Raw genomic sequence first — 17,647 nt, forward strand, 5'->3', positions numbered from 1 at the left:
AAGACGGGGAAAGGAGGCTGAAAGGATGAATTACTTCTGTCATTTTTAGGGACGAGTTGCAAGTCTAAAATTCCCAACGAAAAGCGAAGTGGTTATTTACATTCAAAGCTACTGTTAATAGGATTTTAAGGATTTTTGTAGAACAAAAAGCACATTTTGGAAATTTTTATTCTGAAGATAAATCAAAAAGTTCAAAAAAAAATCATTAAAGCTTGTAACTCTGGTAGTTTTAATGCCACAGAAATCAAATTTTTAGACGTTGGTAATTTATATTTCGTTACCAATTGTGCCAAATTTCAAAATTATAGAGAAGAAGCGAGTGATTTTAGAAATTTCTTTTTGAATGCACCGAAAACTGCCAAAAATGGTTGTTAAGGGTTGTATTTCCTATAATTTCAACGCTCAAAACGTTGCTAAAATTACAAAATTATTCATAAACAAGTAGAAACATTTTTTTTATTTTGGGTTTAAGCCAGAAACTTCTCAAAAAATTATTGTTAAAGGTTGTAATTCAGGGAATTTGACCGCCACAGCAATCAAATTTAAAAAAATAGCTAATTTTTAGTTGCGTACGAACTGTGTTAAATTGTAAAATTTTAAGTCAAGAAACTTAAATTTTGGAATTTTTATTCTGAAGATAAATCGAAAACTTTCAAAAATAAAACATTAAAGCTTGTAACTCTGGTAATTTTACCGCCAAAGGAATCAAATTTAAGACGATTACTAACTCGCTTTTAGTTAGTACTTGTGCCAAATTTGAAAAATATAGAGCAAAAGCGACAGATTTTAGAAATTTTTATTTTCTGAATGAATCAAAAACTAACAAATTTTTAAGGGTTGTAATCCTAGTAATTTTAATGCCACAACAGTTAAATTTGGGAGTATTAATAATTTGAAGTTGCTTATCAAAAATACCAGACTGCAATATTGTAGGTCAAAAAGCCAAATTTTGGAATTTTTTATTCTTAAGATGAATCAAAAATTTTCAAAAATAAAGCATTAAAGCTTGTAATTTTGATAATTTTGCCGCCAAAAGAATCAAATTTAGGGATATTACTAACTGGTGTTTAGTTAGTAATTGTACCAACTTTGAAAAATATAAAGTAAAAGCGACTGATTTTAGAAATTTTTATTTTTTGAATGTACCAAAAACAACTAAAAATGTTTTAAGGGTTGTAATTCTAGTAATTTGAATGCCACAATAGTCCAATTTTGAAGCATTAATAATTACAAAACTAAAATATTATAGGTCAAAAAACGAAATTTTGGAATTTTTTATTCTGAAGATAAATCGAAAAGTTTAAAAAAAACAATAAAGTTTGTCGCTGTAGTAATTTTAACCCAAAGTAACAAATTTTAGGAGGTTACTAATTTAAGTTTGCTTATCAACAGTGTCAAATTACAAAATTTTAAGTCAAAAACAAAAATTTTGGATTTTTTACGTTAAGAATGGACCAAAATTTTTTTTAAAAAAGTAAAGTTTGTAATCTTTGGTAATTTTAAAGCCAAGCGAATCAAATCTAGAGAGATGTGGTTAATAATTGCGCTAAATTTCAAAAAAATAGAGCTCGAGCGACTGATTTAAAAAAATATTAAATAAACCCAAAACTGCGAAAAATGTTTCTAAGGGTTTTAATTCTAATTACTTTGACGCCAAAATAATTAAATTTGGGGTGGTTACTAATATATTATTCGTGCAAAATTACAAAATTATACTTAGGCCAAAAGCAAAATTTTTTTTATTTTGAGCTGAAACCAAAAACTTTTGAAAAATTATTATTATGAGCTGTAACTCTGGGACTTTTACCGCCACATCAATCAAATTTGGAAAATTTTCGAATTTGGGGTTGTTTATTAACTGTGTTAAATTGCAAAATTATAAGTCAAAAAACACAAATTTTGATTTCTTTTAATTTGAGGATGAGCCAAAAACTTCTGAAAAAATGTAACCCTCGTAATTTTAACGCTACAACAACCAAAATTGGGGATGTTAATAACTTGGGGTTGCTCATCACCTGTGTCAAATTTCAAAAATCTAAGTCAAAAAACATAAATTTTAAATTTTTTATTTTGAGGATGAAACAAAAACATCCAAAAAATATGTTTAGGGCTGTAAATCTCGTAATTTTAACGTCACGGCAACCAAATTTGGGTATGTTAGTAATTTCGAGTTGCTCATTAACTGTGTCAAATTTCAAAATTCTAAGTCTAAAAACATTATTTTGATGTTTTTTAATTTGAGGTTGAAACAAAAAAATCAAAAAAAATATGTTAAAGGCTGTAACTCTCGTAATTTTAACGCCATAACAATCAAATTTAGGGATGTTAGTAACTTGGAGTTGCTTATTAACTGTGTCAAATTGCAAAATTGTAAGTCAAAAAGACAAATTTTGGATATTTTATTTTGAAGATGATCTAAAAACTTCTCAAAATTATGTTAAGAGCTGTAATTCTGGTAATTTTTACGCTACAAAAATCAAATTTGGGGATGTTAGTAATTTGGAGTTACTTATCAACTGTGTCAAATTTCAAAATTTTAAGTCAAAAAACATAAATTTTAATTTTTTTTATTTTGAGGATGAACCAAAAAAATATGTTTAGGGCTGTAAATCTTGTAATTTTAACGTTACAGCTACCAAATTTGAGGATGTTAGTAATTTGGGGTTGCTTATCAACTGTGTCAAATTGCAAGATTCTAAGTCAAAAAACATAAATTTTAATTTTTTTTATTTTGAGGATGAACCAAAAAAATATGTTTAGGGCTGTAAATCTTGTAATTTTAACGTTACAGCAACCAAATTTGGGGTTGCTCATCAACTGTGTCAAATTTTAAAAATTCTAAGTCTAAAAACATTATTTTGAAGTTTTTTAATTTGAGGTTGAAACAAAAAAATCAAAAAAAAAATAGTTAAAGGCTGTAACTCTCGTAATTTTAACGCCATAGCAATCAAATTTGAGGATGTTAATAACTTGGAGTTGCTTATTAACTACGTCAAATTTAAAAATTCTAAGTCAAAAAAACATAAATTAAAAAAAAAAAATTGAGGATGAATCAAACACTTCTGAAAAAAATATGTTAAGGGCTGTAACTCTCGTAATTTTAGCGCCACAGCAATCAAATTTAGGGACGTTAGTAACTTGGGGTTGCTTATTAATTGTGTCAAATGCAAAATTCGAAGTCCAAAAACACCAAATTTGGAATTTTTTATTTTGAAGATAAATCAAAAAATTTCAAAAAAATAGTAAAGCCTGTATCTTTTCTAATTTTAACGATAAAACAATAAAATTTGGGGAAGTTAATAATTTATCTTTAGTTATTAATTGTGCCAAATTTTAAAAGAATAGAGCAGAAGAGGCTAATTTAAATTATATTTATATATATATTTATAAATCCTTTTAAAAGCCTGCTGATTTAGAAAATGTCTCTTTTGGAAATCGGTAATTTTTTCAATTTATTTATAAAATCGAGAGAATTATAAACAAAAATAAAACTTTTTTAATTGAAATGATCGGCTCATACAATTCTCTTTTTAAATTTCGATATTCCGCCTGATATTTATTTAGGATTCCAGCTTTTCCCCAAATCAACTTCAAAGTCTAATTTCCCAACTCATAACAACCCAATAAAGTATCCAAATTCAATACACAGCAAAAATGAACTATTTTACCACCCCAACAATCCAAACATGTTTAGCAAGCGATGTGAAAACTGATTTGGAATTAGTATAAAGTAAATAAATCCCCAACTCTTCCAGAGCGCTCCTGTTTGATCCTGCGATCAAAAGCTCATTCCATTTTTCCTTGAAAACTCTTCACAATGACAATAAAAAGAACCGCTTGTCCGTAACGAACTTTATCCCTTTAAAGTGAATTAATTCAGCGCAAAATACTCGAATCCTCCAGGAGCTAAAGTGCATTTCGAAAAGGCGGCAATAATGAAATGTCCTTTAACTGTTTAAACTAATTTCCATTTTTATTGCAGAGCGTATCCGTAACGGTGTCGGTATTAACGTTGACTTTCATATCAATCGATCGCTGGTACGCCATCTGCTTTCCTTTGAAGTTCAAATCGACGACAGGAAGAGCGAAGACCGCCATCGCGATTATCTGGATTGTGGCCTTCGCTTGTGGTGAGTTCTTTGATGGAGTGAAGTGGCGCAAGTTTTCAAATTGGACTGATAACAATAGTTGCGGAGATGCGATGGATAAAAATCGCGCCGAATTCGAGGTTGTTATCTAGAATTCGCCAAGTTTTGGTGGTCTAATTTAAATCGAACTAACTTTAGTCTACGTTTTTCTGCATGTTTAAGGCAATTTTGTTGTACTTAATTAACAATTTAGTTTATTAAAGTCGAATTTAATTAATTCTAGTCCTATTTGAAACACTTTTTCTGTCTGTTTATGTCACTTTTGGTGTAATTAGTAACAATTAGTCAAAATGTAACTAATTTCAAGTCAATCTATATTACAAATTTTATTGTCAATTAGACCGATTTCAGCTAGTTTGTCTTTCCAGTATAAGACAAATTTGGTGAGTTTGCACTAACATTTTTTAAATCAAGTTTGACAAAATTAGTCTAATTATTGTTGTCAATTTAATTCATCTCGCAATCAAGCAAATTAAATCATAATCATGAGTATAATTTGAAACACTTTTTCTACCCGTTTGAGTCACTTTTGGTTTAGGTACTTAGTCACAATTAGTCAAAATTAGACCAATTTTAGGTCTAAGATATTTACATCATTTTATTGATTTAGTTTGTTCTAAGCTACTCTGCTTTGCCAGTATAAAATTTAGTGATTTGACTAGTATTAATTCAAGTTTGACTAAATTAGTTCAATTTTTGTTACTAATTTAATTAATAAATTTTAGTTTTAGTTTTAGTGTTGTACTTAGTTACAATTCAAAATGAGATCAGTTTTGGCTGAATCCAAATTACTAATTTTATTTCCATTCTTTAAATTTGATAAAAATTAGATCGATTTCAGCTACATTGTCTTTCTATTATGTCTATTATGAGTTAGATAAAGTGAATTTGAACTAATTTTTTATTAATGTTTAACTAAATTAGTCCAATCTTCGTTGCCAATTTAATTTGACTCAGTCAAATTCAATTAAATTTAGTTCCATTTTATACACTTTTTTCTACTTGTTCGAGTCACTTTTGCTGTACTTACTAACAATTAGTCAAATTAGACCAATTTTTAGTCAGTCTAAGACTTTTTATTTTCATCATTCTAATAATTGAATAAATTTTGTTCCTTCTAAGTTACTGTGTCTTGCCAGTATACGTAAAATTTAGTGTATTCGGCCTAATTTTTAATTCAAAATTGACTAAATTAGTCCAATCTTTTTATTTATGTTATAAATATATTTTTCTTCCGTTTTAAGTTACATTTGATGTACATATTTATTAATAATTAGTCAAAATTTGCCTAATTTTAATTAATCTAAGTTAAAAATGTTATTTCTATTATTCTAATCTGATCAAATTTAGTCCGAATTTAAGCTACTTACTTGTACTAACCAGAATAAGTCAAGTTTAGTATGTTTGGACTAATTTTTATTTTAAGTTTGACTAAATTAGCCAATTTAATTTATTGTCAATTTTATTTATTTCAGTTTAATTTCATTAATTTAAGTTTAATTTGAAACATTCTTTTTGCCTATTTGAGTCACTTTTGGTGTTTTAGATACAATTAGTCAAAATTCGATAAATTTTAGGCCAATCTAACCTACTAATTTAAGTTTTATAAATCTAATTTAGTCAAAATTAGTCCCGTTTCAGTTAATTTGTCTTTCCAGTTAAAATTATATTTAGTAAATTTTGACTAATTTTTCATTCAAATTTAACTAAATTAATCTATTCGTCGTTGCAAATTTAGTGTATTTCAGTCGAATTTAATCAATTTGCACTACTTTTTTGCCAGTTTGAGACACTTTTGGTGTACCTAATATTAATTAGTTAAAATTAGACCAATTTTAGATAATTAATTACTAATTTAATTTTTATTATTCTAATTTGATTAAATTTGATATCAGCTACTATTTTTTCTAGTATAAGTCAAATTTAGTGTGTTTTAACTAATATTTCGTTGCCAATTCAATCTATCGTAGTCGAATTTAAATAATTTGAGTCCAATTTGACACACTAATTCTGCTTAATTGTGTCACTTTTGGTGTAATTAGTAATAATTAGCCAAAAATTGAACCAACTTTAGACTCACATAGGTTACAAATTGAAGTTCTATTATTCTAATTTCATTAAAATTAGACTGATTTCAGCCATTTTGTCTTTCCAGTATTGGTTAAATTTACTGTTTGGACTACTACTAGTACCAATTAGTCAAAATTAGCCCGATTTTAGATCAATTCGATTATTAAAATTTTATTACTCAAGTCAAAGTTGATGGATTAAAACCAAGAAAACATAAATTTTGGATTTTTCATTTTGAAGATGAATCAAAAGATTTCAAAAAACTTAAAGCTCGTAGCTCTAGTAATTTTAACGTCAGAGCAATAAAATTTAGAAAAATTACTAGTTTAAATTTAGTTACTATTTGAGCGAAATTTCAAATTTATAAAGCAGAAAACTGATTTTAGAAATATTGATTTTTGGGATGTACTGGAAACTGCAAAAATGTTTTATCACGAGTTGTAAGCCCGGTAATTTTAATGCCTAATTAACTAACTTTTGGAGAGATACTAATTTCAATTTGCTAGTTAGCCATGCTAAATATCAAAATTATACATTGACTAAAAGAGACAAAATTTGATTTTTTCATTTTGAGAATAAACCAAAAACGTTCAAAAAAATATGTTAAGGGATGTAAGTTAGGTGATTTTGATCCCACAGCTATCAAATTTGGTATGGTTAGTAGTTTGATACTACTTATTATCTGTGTTAAATTACAAAACTGTAAGTCAAAAAACATACATTTTGGAATTGTTTGTTGTAAAGGTGAATCAAAAATTTCAAAGAAAAAGTTAAAGTTTGTAACTGTGGTAATTTTAACGCCAAAGCAATAAAATTAGGAAAGATGACTAATTTCTATTTAGTTGCTAATTGTGCCAAATTTTAAAAGTGTAAAAGCTTATGCGACTGATTTTAGAATTTTTTTTATTTTGAATGAACTGGAAACTGTCTTTTAAATGTCTTTTAAGGGTTGTGACTTATAACCCTGGCAATTTTAAAGCCAAATTGACTACTTTTCAGAGAGTTACTTAATTTGACTTGCTAATTAGCCGAGTTGAATAGCAAAATAAATAACCAAAAGATACAAAAATTTAAATTTTTATTTAGAGAATTGGTCAAAAACTGTTGCAAATATATATAAAGGGCTGTAACTGGTGTAATTTTAACACCATATAAATCAAATTTAGAGACGTTAGAAATTGGGGGTCGTTTAATCACTGTGTCAAATTAAAACATTGTAAGACAGAAAACATACATTTTGGAATTATTTATTCTGAAGGTAGATTCAAAATTAAAAAAATTAAAATTACAGCTTGCAACTCTGGTAATTTTAACGCCCAAGCAATCACATTTGGGGAAGTTACTAATTTATATTTAGTGCTAAATTTCAAAAATATAAAGCAAAAGCCACTGATTTTAGAATTATTTTGGTTTTTTGAATGGCCCAAAAAGTACGATAATATTTAAAAAGCTCTAACTCTGGCAATTTTAATTCTACAGCAATAAAACTTGGAGAAGTTACTAATTTTGTCTTAGATACTAAGCAGATGCTTAGTGTATCATTAATGTACCGTTTCAAAATTTTAGAGCCAAAGCACCACATTCCAGACATTTTAATATTTTTGTTTTTTTTTTATTTTTACATCATCTAGATTTGCTATTTCTTCTTTTAAATACTTTTAAATTATCAAGTTTCTTAAATTTCCTTTTTAGTGTCGTGCATGTAAAATAAAAATAAGCAAAATATGCAAAACTGGCTCCACAAATCCGCCCTTTAGTAATAAACTAATAGGTATGCGTGTGCTGCTTCCTATTAAGAATGTCCGTCACGTCCGTCCATGTAGACTGACAAAAACATTATTGTTTAGGGACACTGATGAGTTGTACAAAACAAGTTAAACGCGACCAAGAAGACCTAAGAATAATTTTCTCAACAAAAACGTTCACTGAATTATTCCAAAAATATATCGCAATCTTTTTACGTTCAATTGAAGTGAAATTCGTACGCTTTGACGCCATCCAGACAAGAAGTTGTTAGAATTGACTAATGAGCACCTTATTTCAAGGAGTTTGTCTTTTTGCTCTTATGTGTGAAGTCAGTCGCATGAAAACGTGCCAGTTACAGGTTCCTACGTCTAGACTGGAAACCGCAGGTTGTCGAGAGGCGGGTTTGACGTCAAATTTAAGGAGGCTCCAATTATTCTGCTGCGTTTTATTAGGGTTGCGGTGTTGAACTGGATGCTGGATGAAACAAGAATGTTTGGGCGGGGTGTCCTGAAATTTTGGTTTAGAACAAAAAAAATTAAAAATTTTGTGTTTTTTGCTCTGTTTCTGTGAATTTTCGCTCTAGATCATTCAAACTTATGGAAGTTATTACTCTCAGCCTGCTTATTGAACGTGCAAAATTTCAAAATTAGAGTTCAAAATAGACCAATTTTATCTTTATTTTTTGGATGTGCCATGAATTTCCAAAATGTTATTGTTATGGCTCTAAATCTGTTAGTTTTGACACTAACGGAATAAAATTTTTAGATTACTTTTCTTTACTGATTCATTTACTGTGAAAAATAACAAAATTCTACAAAACAAAACACAAAATTTGGAAATTTTTTTAGCGACTGTCCTGGAAAGTTCATAAAATTTGCATTTTTGACTTGAAAATAATTAATTTTTTCATTACAGCATTCAAATTTATTAACCAAACTACAAAAATTTTTGAGCGCTATTGACGATTATTAGAAATTTTGGTATAGAAATTTTAAAAAATTTGTACTTATTTATCAGATTCAGTGAATTTTCATTTTAAAGCATTCAAATTTATTATTTCGAACATACTTATTAAGCGTGCAAAATTACAAAATTACAAATCAAAATAAACCAATTTTTGAAGATTTCTTTTTTGGACCACCCAGAAATTTCCAGAATGTTATTTTATCGCTCTAATTCTGTTAGTTTTGACCCTAGAGCAATCCAATTTATGGAGATTACTTTTCTTAACTGACTTATTTATTGTGACAAATTACAAAATTCTACAAAAATTTAGAAAAAAAATTCTGATTGAACTACTAAATTTGAAAAATTCAGCATATTTAACTCAAAAATAGTTAACTTTGGCACTAGAGCATTCAAATTTATAAAGATTTATTATTCGTAATTCACTTATAATTCTACCGATTTATAAAAAATTTAGAGCACAATTGACAAATTTCAGACATTTTGATGTAGATCGAACAAAAATTTCAAATAATTTGTATTTATGGTTCTGATTCTGTGAATTTTGGCCCTAAAGCATTTAAATTTATGAAAGTTATTATTCTCAACAAACTTATTAAAGGTAAAAAAATCACAAAATTACAAATCAAAATGAACCAATTTTTTAAGTTTTGATTTTTGGACGACCCAGAAATTTTCAAAATGTTATTTTTATCGCTCTAATTCTGTTAGTTTTAACCCTAAAGCAATCAAATTTGTGGAAATTACTTTTCTTAACTGACTTATTTACTTTGCCAAATTACAAAATTCTACAGTAAAAAACACATTTAGAAAAAAAAAGTGGTTGAACTAGAAGTTTAAAAGATTTAGCATATATAACTGAAAAATAGTTAACTTTGGCACTAGAGCATTCAAATTTATGGAGATTTATTATATGTAATTTACTTATAATTCTACCGATTTATAAAAAAATTTAGAGCACAATTGACAAATTTCAGAAATTTTGATTTAGATCGAACAAAAATTTCAAAAAATTTGTATTTATGGTTTTGATTCTGTGAATTTGGGCCCTAGAACTTTCAAATTTATTGAAGTTATTATTCTTAACAAACTTATTAAATGTGAAAAATCACAAAATTACAAACCAAAATAAACCAATTTTTTAGGTTTTCATTTTTTAACGACCCAGAACTTTCTAAAATGTTATTTTTATCGCTCTAATGTTGTTAGTTTTAACACTAACGCAATCAAATTTTTGGAAATTATTTTTCTTCACTGACTTATTTACTTTGCCAAATTACAAAATTCTTCGGTAGAAAACACAAAATTTAGAAAAAAAAAGTGAACTAGAAAATTTGAAAAATTTAGCATATTTAACTCAAAAATAGTTAACTTTAACACTAGAGCATTTAAATTTATGGAGATTATTACTCGTAATTTACTTATAATTCTACCGATTTATAAAAAAATTTAGAGCACAATTGACAAATTTCAGAAATTTTGATTTAGATCGAACAAAAATTTCAAAAAATTTGTATTTATGGTTCTGATTCTGTGAATTTTGGCCCTAGAACTTTCAAATTTATTAAAGTTATTATTCTTAACAAACTTATTAAATGTGAAAAATCACAAAATTACAAACCAAAATAAACCAATTTTTTAGGTTTTCATTTTTGAACGACCCAGAACTTTTCAAAATGTTATTTTTATCGCTCTAATTTTGTTAGTTTTAACACTAACACAATCAAATTTTTGGAGATTACTTTTCTTCACTGACTTATTTACTTTGCCAAATTACAAAATTCTTCGGTAGAAAACACAAAATTTAGAAAAAAAAAGTGAACTAGAAAATTTGAAAAATTTAGCATATTTAACTCAAAAATAGTTAACTTTAACACTAGAGCATTTAAATTTATGGAGATTATTACTCGTAATTTACTTATAACTCTACCGATTTATAAAAAAATTTAGAGCACAATTGACAAATTTCAGAAATTTTGATTTAGATCGAACAAAAATTTCAAAAAATTTGTATTTATGGTTCTGATTCTGTGAATTTTGGTCCTAGAGCTTTCAAATTTATTGAAGTTATTATTCTCAACAAACTTATTAAATGTGAAAAATCACAAAATTACAAACCAAAATGAACCAATTTTTTAAGTTTTAATTTTTGAACAACCCAAAACTTTTCAAAATGTTATTTTTATCGTTCTAATTTTGTTAGTTTTAACACTAACACAATCAAATTTTTGGAGATTACTTTTCTTCACTGACTTATTTACTTTGCCAAATTACAAAAATTTTCGGAATTTAGAATTTTTTGTGACCAAACCAAAATATTTAAAAATTTGAATTTTTGTTCAAAAATCGTTAATTTTGACACTAGATCATCCAAATTTATGTAGATTTATTATTATTCTTAATTTACTGATAACTGTACTAAATTACAACATTTGAGAACACAAGTGGCAAATTTTAGAAATTTTGGTTTAGAACGAATAAAAATTTCAAAAATTTTGTATTTATGGTCTTGATTCAGAAAATTTGGGTCTAGAGCAAAATTTATAAAGATTAGTTTTCTTAAGTGACTTGTTCACTGCGCCAAATTACAAAATTCTACAATACAAAATACGGAATTTAGAATTTTTTTTATGATAGAACTAGAAAATTTGAAAAATTTTGCATTGTTAATTCAAAAACAGTTAATTGTACATTCAAATTTATGCAGATTTATTATTCTAAATTTATTTATAACTGTACTAAATTACAAAAATTTTAAAACACAAGTGGCAAATATTAGAAATTTTGGTTAAGAACGAACTAAAATTTTAAAAAAATGTATTTATTGTTCTAATTCTGTAAATTTTGGCTCTCGAGCATGCAAATTTATGGAAGTTATGAGTCTTAACATACTTATTAAACGTGCAAAATTAATAAATTACAGATCAAAATAGACCAATTTTTGAAGTTTTTGAACGAACCAGAAATCCAAAATTTTATTTTTATTGCTATAATTCATTTTAGTTTTGACAATAGAGCAATCAAATTATTAGAGATTATTTTTCTCAACTGACTTATTTACTGTGCCAAATTACAAAATTTTACAATACAAAACACGAATTTTATAATTTTTTTGTGACTGAACTAGGAAATTCGAAAAAAATTGAATTTTTTGTTCAAAAATTGTTAATTTTGGCACTAGGTCATTCAAATGTATGTAAATTTATTATTCTTGATTTACTTATAACTCTACCGATTTACAAAAATTCTAGAGCACAAGTGACAAATTTCAGAAATTTTGATTTAGAACGAATAAAAATTTTAAAAATTTTGTATTTATTGTTCTAATTCTGTGAATTTTAGCTCTAAAGCATCAAAATTTATGAAAGTTATTACTCTTAATACTTATTACACGTGCAAAATTAGAAATTGCAGATCACAAAGAATCACTTATAGAAATTTTTACTTTTGATCGAACCGAAAATTCCAAAATGTTGTTTTTATGGCCTTAATTCTGTTTGTTTTGACAATATCACAATCAAATTTATGAAAATTCCTCTTCTCAACTTACCTAATTAAAGCGCTAAATTATAAAATTTAGAGCACAAAACACGAAATTTTGAAATTTTTATCTTGGCTGAATTTAGAAAATCGAAAAATTTCTATTTGTTGCTCAAAAATTGTTAATTTTGGCACTAAAGCATTCAAATTTATGGAAGTTGTTATTCTCAACATTTTTATTAGATGTAATAAATTACAAAACTGCATATCAAAAAGGACCAATTGTAGAAATTTTTATGTTTGAACGAACAGAAATTTTCAAAATGTTATTGTTATTGCTTTAATTCTGTTAAATTTGACACTAGAGCAATCAAATTTAGGGATATTACTTTTCTTAACTGACTTATTTATTGTGGCAAATTACAAAATGCTGCAGGACAAAACACGAAATTTACAAAAAAAAGGTGACTAAATTAGAAAATTTGAAAAAAAAAGTGTTTATTGTTCTGTGAATTTACATGTGAATTAAACTAAGGATTATAAATGAGAACTTCATACGTAGGAATCACCATGCGTGTAGTCCCATTAAAAACGCCAAAAATGTTGTCAACATAGTGCCCTTGCGACACCACTTTCCCAATAAAATCGAACCCTTCGTAATTCCCTCGTCCCACATAAAGTTTGAAGCCCAGTCTGTCTTCATGGCCACCAACAACTGGATTTTTGCCCACAATATCATTGAGAAGAGTGTCTCCACTTGTGAGAAGCCAAGAGAAATGGCTTTGAGTTCCACACAAAATCTAAAAAAATAATTTGTTTAGATATTTAGAAATATTAAAATTGAATTTTTGACTTGAATTTTACCTTAATATACTGGGTAATGTGCGTGACTCCACTAAAATCAACGTAAATTTCTGTTTTATTGGCGTTGATCTGGCCGATCATGATTCCTCCTTTGGCGAGGTAGCCTTGTCCGACGTAGAAGTTGCTTCCATCGGGATTTTTCCCGGCGATTAAAGCGTCTGGAGGAATTTCGCCGTCGTAATCACGCCAGTAGGCATCTAAAAATATTGGACTTATCAATTGGGATTATCTATTAATAAACACTTACCGATCATCAGAGACGAAATAAGACTGAATTTGAAGAAAATCAAGAAAAGTGGAAATAACAACATTTTTTCTTTTTTCCTTAGAATTGCACGTAGCACCAGAATTTCTAAGAATGATTTCGGAATTGACCTGATTTCTATGATAACTTCAAAGATAACTTTTAATCAATAAAAAAAGCAGTAGATATGTGAATTGTGTGGTATTTTTGTATCTTATTTTTTTTTAAATTGGCACACTTAAACACCTTGCATTGTTTAGTAAGTGAGGAAAAATTGAAGATTGTAGACCTAAAAATAAATAGTAAATTTGGATTAACTTCAACTTCAACTTCAAAGAACGCAAATGCCAATTACACCTTTGGAGTGCCAGAGTTCTGAAGATTTCAGTCCTATATTTTTGAAATTAGTGACAATTAATACCCTTGAACTGTTTGTTAAGTGTGCAAAAATTCAAAATTGTAGACTTAGAATTGCGGATTCTAGAAAATTTGAATTTTTGAATATCAGAAAATCATCAGTATTCCTTTTGAGTGACATTTTTGAAAATTTTCACATTAAATTTGTTTCAGCTGTTTGTTTAGTGAGCAAAAATTTAAAATCGTAGACACCCAGAATTGCGAATTTCAGAAAATATAAATTTTTGAAAATCAAAAAAGTTTTTATTGCTCCTTTTGAGTGCCATAACTCCGGTAAATTATGGTTCATAATTTTGGAAATTTTTACATTTAATCCGTTTCAGCTGTTTGTTAAACTTTCAAATTGTAGATTTAGAATTGCGGATTTTCGAAAATTTGAATTTTTGATGATCGAAAACTCTTTATTACTTTTTTTGAGTGCCATAACTCCAGTAAATTTAAATTTATAGTTTTTACAATTTTTACATTTAATTAGTTAAAGATGTTTACTTAGTGTCCCAAAATTAAAATTACGGATTTTAGAAATTTTGGATTTTTGAAGATCGGAAAGTCTCCATTTTGCCTTTTGAGTGCCATAACTCTGATAAATCTGGGACTATAGTTTTGAAATTTTTCATATCAAATTGGTTTTAGTTGTTTTTAAAACCATATGAAAAATGAAAATTGTGGTCCACAATTTAGAGATTTTAGAAATTTGAATTTTTGAATTACCCTAAATCATCATTATATTTTTCAAAGTGCCATAACTTCAACATTTTTGGGTCAGCATTCTTACCACATTTAAAAAACTTGCATTATTTAATAAGTTGGAAAAAATTGAAAAGTATAGATAAAAATTTGACGGATTTTGGGTAAATTTTAATTTTTAAAGAATCTAAAGTCTTCGTTTAACATTTGGAGTGCCATAATTCTAGTACTTCCAGGTTTACGTTATGAAATTAGTACCATTTAATAACCTTGAGATGTTTGTTAAATAAACAAAAATTTGAAAGTTGTAGACCTAGAATTACGGATTTTGGAAAAACTTGAATTTTTAAGAGACACAAAATCTCTATTAATCCTTCCGAGTGTCATAACTTCAACACTTTTGTGTTAACGTTTTTAAAATTTATCACACATAAAAAACTTGCATTGTCTAATAAATAAAAAAAAATTGAAGATTGTAGACCAAAAATTGCGGATTTTGGGTGAACTTTAATTTTGAAAGAATCCAAAATCTTCATTAAATTTTCAGAGTGCTATAATTCAGGTACTTTCAAGTTTACATTTTTGAAATTACTATCATTTAATAAGCTTAAGTTGTTTGGTTATTGAGCAAAGTTTGAAAATTGTAGATCCAAAATTACGGATTTTGGAAAAACTAAAATTTTTCAGGGACGCAAAATCTCCATTACTCTTTCTGAATCCTATAACTGTGGTATTTTTGGATTAAAATTTTTAAAATTAACTACACTTAAAAAAAATGCATTGTTTTGTAAGTAAGAAAAATTTGAAGATTGTAGATCCAAAATTGTAGATTTTGGGTAAACTTGAATTTTTTGAGAATCCTAAATCTCCATTAAATCTTCGGAGTGCCATAATTCTGGTATTCTTAAGTCTACATTTTTGAAATTAGTACCATTTAATAACCTTAAGTTGTTTGTTTATTGAACAAATTTAAAAAATTGTAGACCCAAAATTACGGATTTCGGAAAATTTTTAATTTTTCAGAGACACAAAATATCCATTAATCCCTCAGAGTGCCATAACTTCGACCCTTTTGGATTAACATTGTTAAAATTTACCTCACTTTAAAAGCATGTATTGTTTAATAAGTCAGGAAAAATTGAAAATTATAGATCTAAAATTGTAGATTTTGGGAAAATTTGAATTTTTAAAGAATCCAAAATCTCCATTAAACCTTCGGAGTGCCATAATTCTGTTACTTTTAGGTTTACATTTTTGCAATTAGTACCATTTAATAACCTTAAGTTGTTAGTTAAACAAGCAAAGTTTGAAAATTGTAGACCCAAAATTACGGATTTCGGAAAATCTTGAATTTTTCAGGGACACAAAATCTCCATTAATCCCTCAGAGTGCCATAACTTCGACACTTTTGGATTAACATTGTTAAAATTTACCTTACTTTAAAAGCATGTATTGTTTAATAAGTCAGGAAAAATTGAAGATTGTAGATCTAAAATTGTAGATTTTGGGAAAATTTGAATTTTTAAAGAATTCAAAATCTCCATTAAACCTCCGGAGTGCCATAATTCTGTTACTTTCAGGTTTACATTTTTGGAATTAATACCATTTAATAACCTTAAGTTGTTTGTTAAATGAGCAAAGTTTGAAAATTGTAGACCCAAAATTACGGATTTCGGAAAATCTTGAATTTTTCAGGGACACAAAATCTCCATTAATCCCTCAGAGTGCCATAACTTCGACACTTTTGGATTAACATTGTTAAAATTTACCTCACTTTAAAAGCATGTATTGTTTAATAAGTCAGGAAAAATTGAAGATTGTAGATCTAAAATTGTAGATTTTGGGAAAATTTGAATTTTTAAAGAATCCAAAATCTCCATTAAACCTTCGGAGTGCCATAATTCTGTTACTTTTAGGTTTACATTTTTGCAATTAGTACCATTTAATAACCTTAAGTTATTAGTTAAACAAGCAAAGTTTGAAAATTGTAGATCCAAAATTACGGATTTCGGAAAATCTTGAATTTTTCAGGGACACAAAATCTTCATTAATCCCTCAGAGTGCCATAACTTCGACACTTTTGGATTAACATTGTTAAAATTTACCACACTTAAAAAGCTTGTATTGTTCAATAAGTCAGGAAAAATTAAAGATTGTAGATCTAAAATTGTAGATTTTTGGTAAACTTGAATTTTTCAATATTCAAAATCTCCATTAAATTTTCGAAGTGCCATAATTCTGGTATTTCGAGGCTTAAATTTTTAAAATTAGTACCATTTAATAACCTTGAGCTGTTTGCTAAATGAACAAAATTTGAAAATTGTAGGCCTAAAATTGCGAGTTTTGAACAAACTTCATTTTTTAAAGAACCCAAAATCTTCATTTTGTATTATCAGGTTTATAGTTTAAAATAAGCACACATTTATTGAACGAAAAAATCGTTCACAACTTTTCCCGATAAACCCGAGAAATCGTTGATATTTATTGCCATTGAAAGTCCGATTTGTGTTTTAAGCGCCAGCTGTCACCTCCAACTCCGCATTTCACCAAACGGAATATGTAAGTTTAATTTGTCACGTACAAGTTGAAACCCAACAAAATTCTTCTTTTGGAAACTTGATGACCGGTGGACATGCGATTATTCAATTTGGAGCTACAATCTATCAATCAAATTTCTATGATCATTTTTCGCAACATTAAATATTTATTTTCTCGCGTGAACGGGAAATGTTTTTCAGTTCATTACGGAAATATTCATCCTGGCAGAACTCAGAAAATTGTGCATAATCCGCCCCTGCACTAATTCTGCAAACTGTGAATCATGCAAGATAAATATTCAGCTTCGAAATTAAAAGAAATTGCATTTTGCACGCTGCGAGACGATTTGCGTGGTATTTAAAGAGCAAGTGTTATTTATTTTACGGGTTTTTAGATTCATTTTGAGCTTCTGAAATTTTTTTAAGAAAAATATTCTGACTCTAAGGGCCGTAAATGTCGTAATTTTAATACCACGGCAATTAAACTT

At 27.5% G+C, this 17,647-nt stretch overlaps 2 protein-coding genes across 3 annotated transcripts in view; one reads left to right on the forward strand and one right to left on the reverse strand.

The window, feature by feature from the left end:
- Positions 1 to 17,647, forward strand: part of LOC148180490 (orexin/Hypocretin receptor type 1-like) — a 201,642-nt gene that overhangs the window by 129,689 nt on the left and 54,306 nt on the right. For both annotated transcript variants that reach the window (XM_088047731.1, XM_088047723.1), the window contains exon 3: positions 3,983 to 4,130. In XM_088047731.1, coding sequence (XP_087903857.1) covers positions 3,983 to 4,130 — 148 coding nt within the window. The remainder of the gene's footprint in view (positions 1 to 3,982; positions 4,131 to 17,647) is intronic.
- LOC148180491 (pfs47 receptor-like) lies at positions 12,892 to 13,653 on the reverse strand. Its single transcript, XM_088049814.1, has 3 exons — positions 13,522 to 13,653; positions 13,275 to 13,471; positions 12,892 to 13,210 (listed from the first exon to the last, which is right to left on the reverse strand). Exons 1-3 carry the CDS (start codon positions 13,583 to 13,585, stop codon positions 12,941 to 12,943), a joined length of 531 nt encoding a protein of 176 aa, XP_087905940.1. The 5' UTR covers positions 13,586 to 13,653; the 3' UTR covers positions 12,892 to 12,940.

The sequence above is a fragment of the Gnatocerus cornutus genome, chromosome 1, assembly GCF_029298725.1.
Source record: "Gnatocerus cornutus isolate USDA-ARS CGAHR chromosome 1, icGnaCorn1.1, whole genome shotgun sequence".
NCBI lineage: Eukaryota > Metazoa > Arthropoda > Insecta > Coleoptera > Tenebrionidae > Gnatocerus > Gnatocerus cornutus.